At 42.9% G+C, this 17,660-nt stretch overlaps 1 protein-coding gene across 6 annotated transcripts in view; it reads left to right on the top strand.

Moving 5' to 3' along the window:
- FRY (FRY microtubule binding protein) overlaps window positions 1-17,660 on the top strand; it is a 423,715-nt gene that overhangs the window by 369,353 nt on the left and 36,702 nt on the right. For all 6 annotated transcript variants that reach the window (XM_043892044.1, XM_043892040.1, XM_043892039.1 and 3 more), the window contains 9 exons: window positions 379-500; window positions 4,782-4,969; window positions 6,000-6,094; window positions 7,275-7,882; window positions 9,039-9,136; window positions 9,467-9,637; window positions 11,643-11,783; window positions 13,766-13,945; window positions 16,026-16,187. In XM_043892044.1, coding sequence (XP_043747979.1) covers window positions 379-500; window positions 4,782-4,969; window positions 6,000-6,094; window positions 7,275-7,882; window positions 9,039-9,136; window positions 9,467-9,637; window positions 11,643-11,783; window positions 13,766-13,945; window positions 16,026-16,187 — 1,765 coding nt within the window. The remainder of the gene's footprint in view (window positions 1-378; window positions 501-4,781; window positions 4,970-5,999; window positions 6,095-7,274; window positions 7,883-9,038; window positions 9,137-9,466; window positions 9,638-11,642; window positions 11,784-13,765; window positions 13,946-16,025; window positions 16,188-17,660) is intronic.

The following is a 17,660-nucleotide window of genomic DNA, read 5'->3' as shown; positions in this document are numbered from 1 at the left end:
AACAATGTGATCCTGATAAAATGTTATCTCTGAAAATTCTAAAATGTATAAAGGGAGTCTGTGTCTAAATCTGCATTTTATTTGACATGTTACATCATTTCATTTAAGACAAATAACCTGTTATGTGCTGAATGAACACTGTCCTGGTGAATTGAGAAGCTTTAATTTTGTGAGCAAAACATATGAAAAAGTATGTCTCCATTAGTTAAGTAGATCTATTTTGAGTGTGCTCTTAAGCTTTATAGGACTGAAATTTTCTACCAAATTAATAAGTAAATTTTTTAAAAAAATGTATCTTGCCCCTTTGGAGTTAGAACTGTGTATATGGTTATGCAAAATGATAGTTACATTTTTGACAGTTTGTGTTTTTTGTTGAAGGGCATTTGGTCCGCTTTGGTGCCATGAGGACATCACACCCAAAAATCAGAATTCAAAGAGTGCTGAACAACTCACCAATTTTCTACGTCATGTTGTATCTGTGTTCAGAGATTCCAAATCAGGTACTTCATCCTATTTCTACAAAGCCCATTTTCAGCATTTTTCTGTAACGGAGCTCATTCTCTCCATGTAACCACACACTGTGTATGTATTTATGTGTGTGCGTGTGTGTGTATGTGTGTAAAACCCTCCATTTGGCAGCAGTAGCCAAGGAATATTCATGGGGGTATTGAAGCTTTTTCAGGTGTGCCTAACTTAATGATAGTTAATGTCACATATAGTTGCATTATGCTCTATCAAATAATTTCCCCAGTGTCTCTCTTCTCTTTGCTTCATTTCCCTCCCTACGACTAAACTGTGCCTATATTAATTTTATTTAAAGAAGGCCATGAGAAAGAAATTTTATTTGCTGTCATCAGACTCAACTGGGAGAAAATGGTCTGTCTTGCAAACTGGGTTTTTTTTTTTAATAATAATAATTTTTCAATAAAATGATTTTGGCTTTAAAAGTATTTGCTGACAAGTCCTGTGCCAGTGACCACTCAATATTCTGAACATGGTCTGAGGCACTAGTAGCACTAGTAGCTCACACTAGGCACTAGTGGCCTCACAATATTTAAGCCCTTAGCTGGATTCCATTCAGATCTGCTTGGCCGGGACTGATATGTGTGTGAAATTTAAATTTGGCTCCTCAGCCTGATAAACAGCTATCTCTGCCTTTTCTCACTCAGCAGGCTGGCCGTAGTAAATATGTCTCACCAGCTCTTCTGGCTGCTCTGATAATTAGCACATTTTACAGTTTGAAACATTCCAGATAAGCCACATATCTTTTCATTATCAGAGGATACATGCTAAGAAACAAAAAATACTGTTAAACTGAAATGGGAAAGTTGTTCCCGGAATGGAATTGCCATTTCTTGTTTTGAGTTTCCCCTTTGGAATTTCTTTGAAGTATTAAGACTGCTTTTATTGGTATTTCCCCCACCTAAAAGTCATTTCAATAGCCTTGAAGGAAAAATTTTGTGATGCATGTGAACTCTTCATTTGTGTAAAACGCTTGATGGTATGCTGCTGCTGCTAAGTCGCTTCAATTGTGTCCAACTCTATGCGACCCCATAGACAACAGCCCACCAGGCTCCTCTGTCCCTGGGATTCTCTAGGCAAGAATACTGAAGTGGGTTGCCATTTCCTTCTCCACTTGATAGTATAAAGATACTAAAAATGAGAAAAAGTATGAATGCCATATATAGCATATTCTCAGAGCATGTTTCAGGCTGCTTAGAACACTCTGGTCTTCACTGGTGGCTGAGACAGTAAAGCGTCTGCCCACAATGCGGGAGACCTGGGTTCAATCCCTGGGTCGGGAAGATTCTCTGGAGAAGGAAATGGTAACCCACTCCAGTACTCTTGCCTGGAAAATTCCATGGACAGAAGAGCCTGGTAGGCTACAGTCCATGGGGTTGCAAAGAGTTGGACACAACTGAGCAACTTCACTTTCACTTAGAACATTCTGTGTCTTTTCACATCTTTCTCAATATATTTTTACTCACTACAATTTTCTTGAACGTTGCTGCCTTCTGCCTACTTCTGATATAGCACAATAAGATGTGTTCCTGGAAACACTTATATTAGTCAGGGTAGCATAGCCGCTGTAATAAATAACCCCCAAAGCTCAGAGACCTAAACAAGAGGCTGTTTCTGGATCTCATAACAGTTCAGTGTGGATGTTTGGGAGCAGCTTTCCACCTGGTGCTTCAGGGACCCTCCCCGCTCTGTGTCTCTGCCACCCGCTAGGCTCAGAGGTCTCTACTCAACCCTCTGTGTCCAGGGGCAGGTGGAGGAACAGAGTGTGTGGAGGGTTACCCCGGAGGAGTTTACCTGCTAGCCTTGAGTGTGGCATCCAGTGCATCTCCCCGTGTCCCACTGGCCAGAACTCAGGCCCAAGGTCACATCTGACTGTGAGGAGGACTGAGAAATGTGGGTTCATTGTGTAACAGGGAGAAAAGGAAACCTTTTTCTTTTCTCCGTTGTTGTTGTTTAGTCGCTCAGTTGTGTCCGACTCTTTGTGACCCCATGGACTGTAACCCACCAGCCTCCTCTGTCCATGGGATTCTCCAGGCAAGAATACTGGAGTGGGTTGCCATTTCCTCCTCCAGGGGATCTTCTCTACCCAGGGATTGAACACAAATCTCCTGCACTGGCAGTTGGGTTCTTTACCACTGAGCCACCTAGGAAGCCCCTTTCTTTTCTCTGCCACTCATTAAATAGCTTTTCCCAAAGGACATCATCTTAGGGGGCTGGGGGTCAGCAATCCTGCTAGAATACTTCCAACAGTATGATTTATTTTTTTCATTTTTTTAAGATTTTTTGGCCACACTGTGTGGCATGTGAGATCGTAGGTCCCTGATCAGGAATTGAACCCACACTCCTAGGCAGTGTAAGTGCAGAGTCTTAACCACTGGGCCACCAGGGGAGTCCCTCCAGCAGCGTGATTTAAATAAGTTTTTATTCATCACCATGGGACCTAACCTCCACATATAAAATGGCTTACATAGAAAAATATGTTTTAAAAAGCAGAACAAAGATGTAAAAAACCATTTTGAAATATCCCTTCATAGGTTGTGAACCACCTGTAAGGGTTAAATCCTGTGTTTCCTACCCTGAACGTGTCTACGTCTGTTTTCCAGGACACTTTGTTGGTGCTGCAGGAGCTTTGTCTTATATGGTGTACTGCGTGTCCCAGGGCTCGGACAGCCAGGCAGCAGCACCGGGAACAGTAACACTGAATTTTTCCTCCTGGTCCACGTTCATGGAACCATCAAATGTGCCCCGAGAGCCTCTCCATCATGGAGACAGCACAAATCGCTGTTTTTAATCAGGCCCACTGACTCGCATAGCCTGATTTTTCTGCACATAAAGAGGGGCAACAAGTGGAGGATTTAATGGCCCAGAATTCAGCCATGGATTTTCCCTTATGTTTTCATTTTATTATGATCAGATGGTTTTCTGAGGGCTGAGATTACCTTCATGCTGTTGGAAGAACAGACACTCAGGAGGTGAAAGCTGAACCAGTCCTTGCCTCTTTGCAGTGCCTGCACCTCCACGGCTGCTTGTTTACTGGTGATTCTGAAGAACAGGGAGTTTGGCCCAGGCCTTGGTTGTGCTTGCGGACGTGCTAAGTTGCCTCAGTCATGTCTGACTCTGTGCAACCCATGGACTATAGCCCGCCAGGCTCCTCTGTCCATGGGGTTCTTTAGGCAAGAGTACTGGAGTGGGTTGCCATGCCCTCCTCCAGGGGATCTTCCCAACCCAGGGATTAAACCCAGGTCTCTTATGTCTCCTGCATTGGGAGGAGGGTTCTTTACCACTGCACCACCTGGCCGGTCAGATCCACTCATCACTTTCCTCTTCATTCACAAGACTTGGGTCTAACAGATTCTCATATGACAGAGGAGCGTACATATTCTATGTGAAAAGTGCAGAAGAATGATGCCAAACAGTAGCAGCAGAATAACTAATAATACATTTGTAAGCACCAGTGATGTGTCAGACACCATTCTAAGTCCTTTTTAAGTTGGTTTTCGCAACCACTCTTTGAGGCGGATGCTCTGATTCACAAGGTAAAGACAAGGAAACAGGCTCACAGAGAATAAATTTCTTTCCCAGCGTCCCAAATCTCTCATTTAAAATCAGGACAATATCGCTCCGAAGCTTTCTACCCCACAAAGCTTGCTCCAAACTCTTTCTATTCCACTGTGCCCCTTTAAGATTGATTCAGATTTGGTTTTAATTTTTTATTTTATTGAAGTATAGTTGCTCTACAATGTTGTGTTAAGGTGAACATTTCTACTGAATAGCGAAGTGAACCAGCCTTATATATACACATATCCCCTCTTTTTTGGATTTCCTTCCGATTCAAGTCACCACTGACCACTGAGTAGTTTCCTGCGCTATACAGCCGGTTCTCATTAGTTAGAGGAATTCCCAGATGGTGCTAGTGGTAAGAGATGCCAGTTGGATACCCCGGTCGGAAAGATCCCCTGGAGGAGGAAATGGCAACCCACTCCAGTATTTTTGCCTGGAGAATCCCATGACAGGGGAGCCTGGCGGGCTACAGTCCATGGTGTCGCAAAGAGTCGGACACGACTGAGCGACTTAACACACAGTCATCAGCTCTGTTTTGTCCGTGGTAGGCCGTCAATCCCCATCACAGGGTTCATTTTTAAACAAGCACCAACCACCAGGAGGGGGCGCTGTGCAGTCAGCCTGTTGTCAGCGCACAGCTGACCGGCGGCCTCGGTTGGCAGCTGAGTGCTGACCTGCTCCCGCCCCCCGCGCCCTAGGTTTCCACCTGGAGCAGCACCTGAGTGAAGTGGCGCTGCAGACGGCCCTCGCCAGCTCTTCCCGGCACTATGCCGGCCGGTCCTTCCAGATATTCCGGGCCCTCAAACAACCTCTGTCAGCACACGCCTTGTCGGACCTCCTCTCCCGGCTGGTGGAGGTGATTGGCGAACACGGAGATGAGATTCAGGTACAGAAGGAAAGCGGGGGCATGCACCCTTCTCTCAGTGCAGAGACGAGGAGTTAATGACTTTCTTTGAACTTTCTTCCTCCTGCCAATTATCCCAGCCTTTCAGACGTGTATAATTTATTTAAAAATTCTAGAAGTTGACTTTTGTTTTTACAAATATCTCTCCAGAGGGGGTGCTGTTCTAGAAATTCAGTGGACACTTTTATTGAGCCAATAACCGAAATCCTTTGGCAACTCTTTGTTTTTATTGATTTTGTTTGGTGGGGGCCAGGGGAGGTATTTTGTCTTGTTTTTGTCTTTTTATTAACAACCTGAGATGTAGTTGTGCAGCCTGCTCACCCAGAGAAGGGGGTGGGGGTGCTATTGTGTCTGTGCAGAGCACCACTCCTGTCTGTGTGACTGGCCTTTCATAAACTGAGAAAACCTAAAGAAATAGTGGGCAGAGTAGATGCCACAAGAGGACCCTGTGGACTGTGGAACCCGGAGACTGGGGAGCTGAACAGGTGGAAGGCCAGGGGCATTACAAGCTCTGTAGCTGGGGCCAAGCCCTTCTTTTCCATCAGAAACGTTCTGCATCTCAGAGGGCTGTATGCCTGGAGACTGCAGCTTCTTTTTCTCCTCTGGTCATTGGAAGCATACTTTAAAATGCCCCAAATCATAGCCCTTCTCATCCTTCATCTCTTCATCTCTGGCTTCCAGATGTTGCCACTCTGTATTTCAAATGCCCACCATCCCCCTCAGCAAGAGGCCACGCTTGCCCACTGTAGCCTTACCCCTCCCTGTTGGGTTTTGAATGAGACTGGTCTGTTGAAAACCTCACATGTAGGGAGAGAAATCATCATGATTACCTGCTAACTCCTGAGCCATCTGAGTTTCCTAAGTGGCCCTTAAAACTTCTTTGTAAATTAAAGAACCCATAACTGTCCAGCTTTCAAAGATGGTATCAATATTGGAATAAAGTTTGTATCCATTAAATTTATCTTCAAGATGCCAGCAGTAGCACAGAATGTTGTCTTTGTGTGTCTGGCAGGGTTATGTCATGGAAGCCCTTCTTACCCTGGAAGCTGCCGTGGACAACTTGTCTGACTGCTTGAAGAACACTGATCTCTTAACTGTACTATCTCGGTGAGCATCAGCTGAACAATATTTTAAAATCAGATACACTGTACTCAATATTTGGGAGAAGCCTGGACTTTGGGCAAAGTCTAAAGAACAAATCTAGTTTTTTGAAGTCTGTTTGTGACCCAAGAAAGTATGTATGACATTTCCTTCAGTTTAAAAAAAAAAAGGAAATTACAACAGACACATATATACAGAGGAAGTTAGACAATGTGTTATTTCTAAGTAATACAAATATTAGTTTTTTTAATTTCCTATTTCTTTGAGTATTTTTTCATATTTTATATAATTATCCTATTTATCACATTTTATAGAAACAAATTAAGCATCCTTTTCTAAATGCATATATACAAGACTTATCTGATCCATCACCGTAAAAACATTTGAAATAAATGTTGATTTTACTTGAAGAAATTTCTACTTTAGGATCTTTCTTTTTTAGTTTTTAATCCTTTTGTTCCTGTTCCCATTTAAAATCATTCACAGTTTCATATTCTGCTTGAATAATTAAGCTCATCTTGCTTGAAATTGAATCAATAATGTTATAGCAGGTTGGGCCTTGTTTCATTTTTAAGGTGAACATTTTTATAATAGGTAATTTTAGTGTAATTACTAATATCATATATATTTATCTGTATAAACCCACTGGTTAATCTATATCAGTAAAAATTCAGCAACATTGTTGATAGAAATAGACTTAGAAATCATTTTTCATAAATTTTATAAGTGCCAAAATTGTCCTTTAACACAAGCATTTACATTTTTCTTTCTAGATATTTCTGTGTCTGTTCTTTTTATTGGTCAGTTAATAGAGTAGTAACATTTATACCTATTGGACACATTTTATTTCATAATTATTCTCACCTAAATTCAAACAAAAATTAAATGAATGATCAGTAAACTCTAGAGCCAACTGCCATTTCTTTAACTTTTCAATAAGTTAAAGTCAGTGTTTGGTTTTGCTGTTTTGTTCATGAGGATTGTTCTGGTTAAGTTTGGTTTTTCACACCTTTATGTTTAAGAATAAGGAAACATATTCCTTTTCATTTAAGAATGCGGAAAAAAATGATTAGAAAGTAATATTTCCAAGGGATGATTTCCCCATTTTGTTGATGGATCTTTAAAGGACTAGCCTTTCACTGCAATGCGCTGGATTCCTGTTGAACTCTTTAATTTCTATACCCAGCTCTTCATCGCCAGACTTAAGCTCTAACACTAAACTGACAGCAAGCCGAAAGAGCACGGGACAGCTCAATGTGAACCCCGGGGCGGCTAGCGGCAACACCGCAACTGCGGAACGCAGCCGGCATCAAAGGAGCTTCTCTGTGCCCAAGAAGTTCGGTGTTGTCGACCGGTCCTCAGACCCACCTCGGAGTGCCACCCTGGACAGAATTCAGGCCTGTACCCAACAAGGCCTGTCCTCGAAAACCAGAAGCTCATCCTCCTTGAAGGACAGCCTCACGGACCCATCACACATAAACCATCCAACCAACCTGTTGGCCACCATCTTTTGGGTCACGGTGGCTTTGATGGAATCTGATTTTGAGTTTGAGTACCTAATGGCCCTGAGGCTGTTGAACAGACTGCTGGCTCACATGCCGCTCGATAAAGCGGAGAACCGAGAAAAACTAGAGAAACTCCAGGCGCAGCTCAAGTGGGCAGACTTTTCAGGGTTGCAGCAGCTGCTGTTGAAGGGGTTCACCTCCCTCACTACCACCGACCTTACCTTGCAGCTGTTCAGTTTGCTGACACCAGTGTCCAAAGTAGCCATGGTGGACTCATCTCAAGCCATCGGTAAAGCTCACCCTCTTTTAAGTTCTGGTCATGGTGGAATATGTGTTTAGTGTAATAAGATACTGTGGGCTTAGCGCTTTTAATGATTGTGTTTACAAATGGTTCTTTGGGAAGAGTTTTTCTTTTAAAATTTATATAGAAGTTTTTCTTTAATTTTTTAAAATTTATTTTTTAATGTGCTGGGTCCTAGCTGCAAGCAGGCTTTCTCCACTTGTGGCAAGTGGGGGCTACTCTTCACGGTGGTGGCTTCTCTTGTTGTGGAGCACAGGCTCAAGGGTGTGTGAGCTTCAGCAGCTGCGGCACATCAGCTCAGTAATTGCTGCTCCCAGGCTCTCGAGCACAGGCTCAATGTGGCATCTTCTCGGACCAGGGATTGAACTTGGGTCTCCTGCATTGGCAGGAGGATTCCTCACCACTCAGCCACTAGGGAAGCCCTGCATAAGTCTTAACTATGTATATTGAAGATGTTTTTAAGGCAGTTGTGTAAAAGGGGCAAGAATAATACATGAGATTTTTCTTTCTGCTTTCCAGATCACATTGTAGACAGTGCTAGTTTATTCCATCGCTCTTATACAGACATTTTCTCTTTTTTCTTAACTCTTAAATCTTTTATTTTTCTGAGCCTTTATTTTCCTCTTGAAAATTCCCTTGGTTCCCTGTTGTTTTGAATTAAATCAGCAAACCAGATTTTTAATACCATGGCATGTGGCCCACAGTTCTTTCCAGGAAGCCAAAGCTTAATACAGTAGAACTAAGCTACTCCTCCTCATTTCAAAGAATCTTTCTGATAACTTAAATTTATTGGCCTGTCTTTTCAAACAAGTTTTCCTTAAAATACATTTTTTTGATAAAAACTTCAAACTAGTGCTTCAGTTCATTTTAATCCGCTTTTTAAAATCTATGCCAACAATGATTCTTACTTGCAACAGTCGATAGCAGGACAGCACTGTACCTGAAAATTGCAGATCTACTTCAGTGCTTGCTTTGAATGGATGCCATTATGGTTGTACATTTATCATGGACTTTATGTTAGATCAAAGTTACTTCAAAAGGCTGCTTTTGCATCTACTCAGAAAATCTATAATAGGCCTTCCTGCTGTTAATGGCTCAAATGCACCATATTCACGTGTCTCCATTTGTATCTTCTCTAATCCAGGGTTTCCACTGAATGTCTTGTGTCTTCTGCCCCAGCTGATACAGCATTTTGAAAACCCCAACCAGTTCTGTAAGGATGTAGCTGAGAGAATCGCTCAGGTATGCCTTAGGGCTTCACCCTCAGGCAGATCCAAGACCCGATGTTGGACAGAGGTTACCAGGCTCGGGGTGATACATTTCATACACCTGAAGATACTGATATCACTAGTAATGCACGTTTCTGGGTGGCTGATTCACATGGTCATTTCATTATTGAGAAAATAAGTGGGAAAAAAATTGGTGAAAATTAAATGACTAAGCATTCTGCGACTGTCCCCAAAAATGTATCGACCAGTTTTCCAGGATGCTGGGGCTTAGAGCAAAATTGCTAGCATTTCTTCCTTATTCATCAGGCTGTTGTATCCCTAATTGACTTTCTTCTCATAAAAGGTTTGTTTGGAAGAGAAGAACCCCAAACTTTCCAATCTTGCACACGTCATGACTCTTTATAAAACACACAGCTACACGAGGGACTGTGCCACGTGGGTCAATGTGGTCTGCCGGTACCTTCATGAAGCCTATGCTGACATCACCTTGAATATGGTTACCTACCTGGCAGAGGTAAGTTCTGAATTGAGGATAAAATCGATTACAGTTTCTATGGGTAAAATAGTGGGCTTCCCTCATAGCTCACTCAGTAGAGAATCCACCTGCAATGCAGGAGACCCGGGTTCGATTCCTGGGTTGGGATGATCCCCTGGAGAAGGAAATGGCAACCCACTCCAATATTCTTTCCTGAAAAATCCTGTGGACAGAGGAGCCTGGCAGGCTACAGTCCATGGGGTCGCAAGAATCGGACACGACTTAGCGACTACACCACCACCATCACCATGGGTAAAATATGTATGTGAAACTGATAATACGAGCCTTAACTTCGTTTATTGATCGTGTATTCGCTTACTATATATTATCATAGATGCTGAATAGAATCAGTTAAAACAACAGATTCTCACAACAACTCAGTGATTATAACAGAGACTCTGAGAATCAGCCGGGTTTGGTCATTTACCACAAGTATAAGGCATCAGAGCAGCCTTTGAAACGATGTATAGTTGCCTCCAAAGCGTAAACTCCTTTTTACTACCCTGGTACCTGTCAGCACATGCCAGAGACAGGAAGATTTTATTCAAATTATTTTGGGTGTTCAGATCTTATTTAAGGACTTAACTATGTTTAACGGTTGTGTGCTCTGAACTCATTAACAAAGCATATATTTTTGAAGATACTCATTTTTCCACACAATAGATTTGTGTAAGTATTTCCTCATTTGTTAACTGTTCAGTTCTTTTGGCCACTTTTGATGTGGAATTTCACTGTTTCTTTGAATCATTTCTATTATCTTTTAGTTTTGAACTGTAACTTTTTTCATTATGTCTGTCACATCAGTTTGCTCATTATTTTTCTTTCCTTTTTGAAAATATCATTGACTTCTTTCTTGATTATAAAAGCAGTATGTGTTCATAGGAGAAAATTCAGAAGGTACAGAACAGTAAAAAAAAAAAAGGAAAGAAAGAAAAATCATCCAAAATAATTAAAATTATCCAGAGAGAAACACTATTAAGATTTTGTTGGGTGTCCTTCCTGTGTTATTTCTGTATAACATACACCCATTTACATCAGTGTTAGCATCATTTATTATATAGAAACTATATATCCCTTCTTTATTATTTCACTTAATATAGCTAATATCTTTTACTGTCTTTAAAAACTTTCTATTGAATACATGGTATTTCATCATACAGACTACCATAATTTATGTATCCATTTCCCTAGTGTTTGGTATTTAAATTGCTTACAGAACTTTCTTGTTTTGTGTGAGATTTTTCTTTTTTTTTTTTTAAACCTTTATAAATAATGCCTTGGTGAAATCTCGTACTTAAACCTTAGTATCTGTCTCTAGGTTTGGAAAAGTTCCTAAAAGTGTAATTACTGTTTCAAAAGATATGAACCCTTTTAGTTCTCTTGATCTCAATTGCCAGATTATCCAAGTTAACGTTTCCACCGATGATTCCACTCCTCTTATATCCTCCCCAGTGCTATCATCAATTTGATTATTTATAGATGTATCTCTTTTGTTTTCATTTATAATTTTCAGTCACTGGTGGTATTTGATGCTTTCCTTTTGAGGTTTATCTTGTATTCCATTGTGTGAATTTTTTTTAGCTCTTTAAAAAATTTTTTATAAGCTTTTTTCTTTTTTAAAAGACCTTTTATTTACTTATTTATTAGGCTGTGCTGCGCGGCATTGTGGAATCTTAGTTTCTCAAGCAGGAATCACACCCAGTGCCCCCTGCAGTGGAAGCAGTCTTAACCACGGGACCATCAGGGAAGTCCCTGAATATTATGTTTTATATATTATATATATATATCATATATACATATATATATGATATATATTATATCAGACCTGCAGCATTGCCTTTGATAACATCTCCACCTCTTCAGTAGTTAGGGCGTTCTTTTCCCTCCTAAGGAAATGTGCAGTCATGAAAGTACTAGGGGACCCTGGTGCTTCTGTGTGGACATCTGGTGTCAGGCTGACTCTCCCCGCGCGTTGCCCCCGCAGCTGCTGGAGAAGGGCCTCCCCGGCATGCAGCAGCCCCTCCTGCAGGTGATCTACAGTCTGCTCAGCTACATGGACCTTTCTGCCGTTCCGGTAAAGCAGTTCAACGTGGAAGTTCTGAAGACCATTGAAAAATACGTGCAAGTGAGTATTGAACCAGGATGTTTCCAGACAGTCGTTCCAGAAAGACAGGCTCTGCACGGAGCTCATACTTGGCCGTAGTTATATGGGTGCCAGGCTGCGTGTTCATTTCTCGATGTCCATAACACAGTGAGAGCAGCCAGGACGGTGGCTGACCACCACCCTGAGCGGTGTCCTGAGGAGAAAGACAGGACCAGGCCCCGGTGCGTTCCTGAGCCTTCAGAGGACACACCTCTGCCTCCTGAGCTTAAAGGCCAGGTGCTGAAAGCATGTCCCGGCTTGGGGGGCAGGGGCAGGGTCTTGTTTGAGGGGTTCTATTTCAAAGGAGAAGGAAGAAGCAACTTGTGTGTGTCTGGTTCTAGACCAGGTATTTCAGAGGAGAAGGGTTAATTCAGAGGTGAATGTTGTCACTTAGGGTTGAAGGAACTAAGGCTAAGAAATCGGCATACTTGTACTTCAAAATACTCCAACAAACAAAATATACTGTGTACTTGGTGAGTTCACAGTTCAAGGGCAAATGCTCGGTTTTCTCTGATTAAACTCATTGACTAAGCCTGACAATTTCAACATTTTTTCCCCATCTTCACTTCACCAGTCACATTACTTGCAGAATTTGCAAATGCTAAAAATGATTTTCAAGCTTTTTGTTTTCTTGAAGTGGCATTGCTCCAGTAACAGTTGTACCATGTGGTAGATGATCATTATCGCTTTCTCACTTGACACTCACGAGAGACAGAGGGTCAGTTCACATCTTTGCCCCTTGTTAAAAAAAAAAAAAAAATTGTTTTATTAGACTACCTGTTCTTAGGCCTGTGGACCATCCCTGGGGTACTTGAGATCTTATCTTGAATGGTGGCTAATTTCGTATCAAACCATGACCTCCCTTGTGCAGAATTTAACAATGAAGGGAATGCGTTTTACTACATGTGCTTTTATTCCAACTCCTAGGCAAATAATAACGTTTATTGGGCTGGTTATCCATGTTCAATATTTTTATGGGAGAAGTGTCTCGGTCTGCCCGGGAGTTGTCAGAGACACAAAGATGGTGAAACACAGTGAGACTTACAGGAAGAGTAGGAGTTTGATAAGGAAGCAGAGGAAGGGCATTCCAGGATGAGAGAATAGCATGAGGAAAAGCACAGAGGCTAAGAGACGTCGGCTGGTGTGGGGAATTCAGAGATTACCCATGTAGGCCTTGCTTGAAGAGGGTGGACTCCTCCTTGTCCACCAGGGGGAGCCCTTGAAGGTGTTTAAGTGGGGAAGTGACTTGAGCTGAAGATTCTGGAAAGATCACTAGCTGGAATGGGTTTGATAGACCTAAGGAGAGGCTGCAAGTGGGGAAACCAGTTAAGAGACCACTGAAATAGTCCAGGGAGGATTCAGCTGAGTCAGTGCCAACAGGAATGGAGGTGGGCAGGGGTAGGGGTCAGATTCTCAGGAGGGAGGGAAGAGGGGAGTTAAGAATGGTTCCCAGACTCCGGGGTTAGGTCGTGAGGAAGACATGGACAAGAAGAGAAGAGGGCTGAGGGCAGAGGTCAGACGCCCAGGAAGCAAATGGAGCAGAAAGAGCTAGAGAGGCAGGAAGCATGGATGGACACTGGAGGCAGGGAGAATCTCGAGAAGGAGTGAGGAAACAGCAGCCTAACTGCAATGAGGGTTGAGTTTTTTTGTTTGTGTTTTGTTTTGCTTTTCAAATTAAGGAAGTACCTTATTAGCAAAAGTGGTACCTTGTTATTTTAAACTTCTGTTTATTTGAATGTGGACAAAGCTGGTCTTTTTTATTTGCTCATTTCCTAAATGTAGCTCCTGTTATAGATAAATTATCTTTTTTATGTCATTTGCCTTTTACTTATCAAAGAATTTCCTGCACTGTTTTAAATCAGTGAGTTCTGACGGGTCATGAGAAGTTTCAGTAGCTAGGAGCATGTTAGTTTTTTTAATGAAATAATTTTTTAAGTATTGACTGACTGTTTCATTTCCTTCAGAGCATTCACTGGAGAGAAGCTCTGAATATCTTGAAGCTGGTGGTTTCTCGATCTGCCAGCCTAGTTTTGCCTTCCTACCAACACAGTGACCTCTCAAAGATAGAAATACATCGAGTATGGACGAGCGCATCCAAGGAATTACCTGGAAAAACCCTAGACTTCCACTTTGATATTTCAGAGGTATGTTAACTGTTTCCGTAAACTTTAGCATGAATACATAGTGGCAAAGTTCAAAACTAGCCGCCTAGAGAAGGGGAGACTTACTTTACATTTATGTCAAATGAAAGCTTCTAAGGCCTAATAAGGTTCTATTTTTTCTTTTTTTTTTTTAAGAACACATTCACAGGGGCCCTCATTTGGCAGCTTTTAAAAATAGAAGCTAGCCTCAGTTATATAAAAGCGATTCCACAGAAAAGACAATTTTTGAAATGGAATGATCTTAAGCATTTTAAACCATGATCTTCACTCATTCTTTATCTGACTGCTGCCACATCCTGTCTTGTATCTGCAACCTTGCTTCCTGGACTGTAGCCAAATCAGTGAATGACCGAGATTTATGGAATCTGCCTTTATGGTCACTTCCCCAAGCCACACTGCTTTTTTTTCTTTAATAATTTTTTTAAGTTGATATGTTGTATTTTCATTTTTATTAAGTTCCAGGAATTTTTTTTGGGGGGGGGTCACATGGCACACAGAATTTTAGTTGCCTGACCAGGGATCAAACCCATGGCTCCTACGGTGGGCACGTGGAGCTCTAAAAACTGGACCATCAGGGAGTCTCCCACACTGCTTTTTACAGGACCACTATTTAAATTCTTGCCTTGAGAATGAAGGGAATGTGGGGAGAAGAGACCTATGAACCAAACTAAGGAGTTGGGAAGAAAAGAGGACACAAAATAGTCAGATTTACCTGCTGGTCCATGAACAAACTTTTGGAAACCTGTACTTAAGTATGTTAGTCTAAGATATAAAAATACATTTGCTTTCATGTCTCTTACCCCATGACCAATAAGCCCCCTAAAGCAGAAACCATGGTCTGTCCACTTTGTAATTACGGTCTGTACAGTGTCTAATGTATGAACATACTTCATACATATTCTTCAGCTTGGCTGAATGAATCAGTTCACTAAAGGAATAAACTAGGTCTGCTGACATGGAACTTACTGGCTCAGTTGTAGCCAGATTGGGTGTTTTTCAAACAATCGTCTCATTGACCATTCAACACTCAGGATGAGACACTGTTTATTGCTGCTATTATGATATTTATATATGACATTAAGGTATCAAATCAATATTTTTCCATTTTAAACAGTTTATATTGCTAGGGTAGGAGAGGGGAGCTTATTCTTTTACTAAAGTTTATTCTGTTCCAAAGAGGTACAGAAAACCTGCAATCAGCTGCATGCCCCAGAGACCCAGTTGCTCCAGAAAGATGGGCCTGGAGAGACAGGTGGAACGCTCTCAGCCAGTGTCTCTCATCCCTGAATGTGGGCCTCTGAACAGGTTTCTGCAGAGACCCCCTTGGGGCTGAAGTTTGGGAGGTGCTGCCTACCTAGCCACCACATTACAGACCCCTCAGGAAGTGAAATTTCTTAAATGTTGCTCAAGAACCTGGCCCTGACTGTTTCATTTAAATAATTGAAAACATAGATTTAAATAAATTTTCAAATACTTGAGAGTATAAAATTGGTGAGTACAGGTTGGGATGAGGGGAAGGAATTTTGGTCTTGTTTTAAGAAAGTCTTTCAAGCTTAAACATTTGAAAATAATTTGCTTTCCTGCATGTTTTCCTTCTCATCTTTACAGTCATTTCTGAAGTGTGTTTAAGAACAAGCAATTGGATTTGTTTTCAACTGCTCAAGAGGGTGGGAATGTGTTGAAGATGCCAAATGGTTTGCGTGTTGTGTCTCTTTGCAACCTCGGGGACTGTAGCTTGCCAGGCTCCTCTTTCCATGGAAGTCTCCAGGCAAGAATACTGGAGTGGGTAGTCATTCCCTTCTTCAGGGTATCTTCCCAACCCAGGGATCGAACCTTGGTCTCCCGCATTGCAGGCAGATTCTTTACCATCTGAGCCACCAGGGAAGCAAAATGGTTTAGGATGTGTTCTTGAACATCAGGGAAATGAGCCTCCATGTAACACTGAACTTCTGTACATTTTCATCAAATAAGCAGTTCTTGGTTGCTGCTGGGAGACCGAGCCACATACCAAGGACTGTGGATGGGAGAGAGAATGTATGCTTCTCTGCTCTTTTCCCTGCAGACGCCCATCATCGGGAGGCGGTATGATGAACTGCAGAACTCCTCTGGGCGTGACGGGAAGCCCAGGGCCATGGCTGTCACCCGGAGCGCATCCTCCACCTCCTCAGGCTCCAACTCCAACGTCCTTGTCCCTGTCAGCTGGAAAAGGCCCCAGTATTCCCAGGTAAAGAGTCCTCGACTCGCAGGATTGGATGGGAGCTTAGGGGGCCTGTTGAACCCAACTGTGATACGCGATTTGGGCAGCCACCCTCCCGATGTCACCCACCTGGGCATCAGCACTTTAGCGATGAGGAGCTCATGGCGTCTGTATTCCGAGGAACCCCTTTACTCTTTGAAGAGTTCATTATGTTGAGTTGAAGTCTGACACTCTGTTGCTTCTACTCATTGATCCTAGTTCTCTTAAGGCTTAGAAAATGCAATCATATCTCTCACATGGCAGCCCTTCAGACACTTAGCCTACCCCCTCTACCACTCACCCAGATGAGTCCTTTTTCCTCCAAATAATACATCCCAGTTCTCCCAACCAATCCTCTGTGGCAGGGCTGCACGCTGTCCTGCGAGCTGGCCCTGGATCCAGTCAAGGGGTTCATGCATGGCTGACATGAGGAGCAGAGCAGGTGCCCAGATTTCTCTGTGCTTGCGTTGTCTCTATTCACTCTATGGGTTATTGATGTCACCAGACTTGCTGTCAAGTGAAACCTGTGCATTATTTTTGGTGACATGTGCCAGAAGCCCAGTGAAAAACTGCCTGAAGTGAAAAAGGAACATGTTCACTCCTGTATCACGGCTTCAAGTGGAGCTGGATTCGAGCATACAGAATCTTTAGACCCTCTCCCTCGTCCTCACGGCCCCACCTTCCGGCCCTGAAGACCTGCTTTCCTCTGCTGACTTCATCCTCGGGCAGGTTCTTCCCTGTGAGGCACCAGCGACCTCTGGCAGCTCCAGATTTTACATGGTCTTTGCCTCTGACCCTTTCAGGGTAGAGGCCTTCCCTCCCTGACATCCACAGCAATTCTAGAGAAAATTAAAGTGTTAGTCGCTAAGCCGTGTCTGACTCTTGGCTGACCCCATGGACTGTAGCCCACCATGCTTCTCTGTCCGTGGGATTTTGCAGGCAACAATACTGGAGTGGGTTGCCATTCCCTTCTCCAGGGGCTCTTCCCGACCCAGGGGTTGAACCCAGGTCTCCTGCATTGCAGGCAGACTGTGTACTCTCTGAGCCACCAGGGAAGCCCCATTCTAGAGAAAGGATTCTTGCAATCCCTACGAGGGAGGAAGAGTGTCCCCTGGTGGGAGAAGAGGAACTGCATTGCCGGGAGGAGAAGTGGATGCTGTGCAGAGAAAACCCCTTAGTGTGCACGTCCAGCAGGACTCCTCCTCACCCTCAGAGGCTGGGAAGAGGCAGCCTACAGCGCAGCACCTGCTGGGGCCGAGCTGGTTCTCAGTGGGTGTTCACTGCCGGTTGAACAGAGAACCTGCTATACTCTTGGGGGTTTGGAAAAGAGAAGACACATGCACGGCCAAGTTCCATGTTCCTCTATTGACTTTTTCCCAGAATGTTAAATGCCCACTAAAATCTAGAGACAGAGGTTAATGAATCTTCTGCCATTCTTCAACATCAAGGCCCTCCTGTCTT

This window comes from Cervus elaphus, chromosome 30 (assembly GCF_910594005.1).
Source record: "Cervus elaphus chromosome 30, mCerEla1.1, whole genome shotgun sequence".
Lineage (NCBI taxonomy): Eukaryota > Metazoa > Chordata > Mammalia > Artiodactyla > Cervidae > Cervus > Cervus elaphus.
The sequence above is the reverse complement of the archived record's forward strand: the minus strand, read 5'-3'. Positions and strand labels throughout refer to the sequence as shown.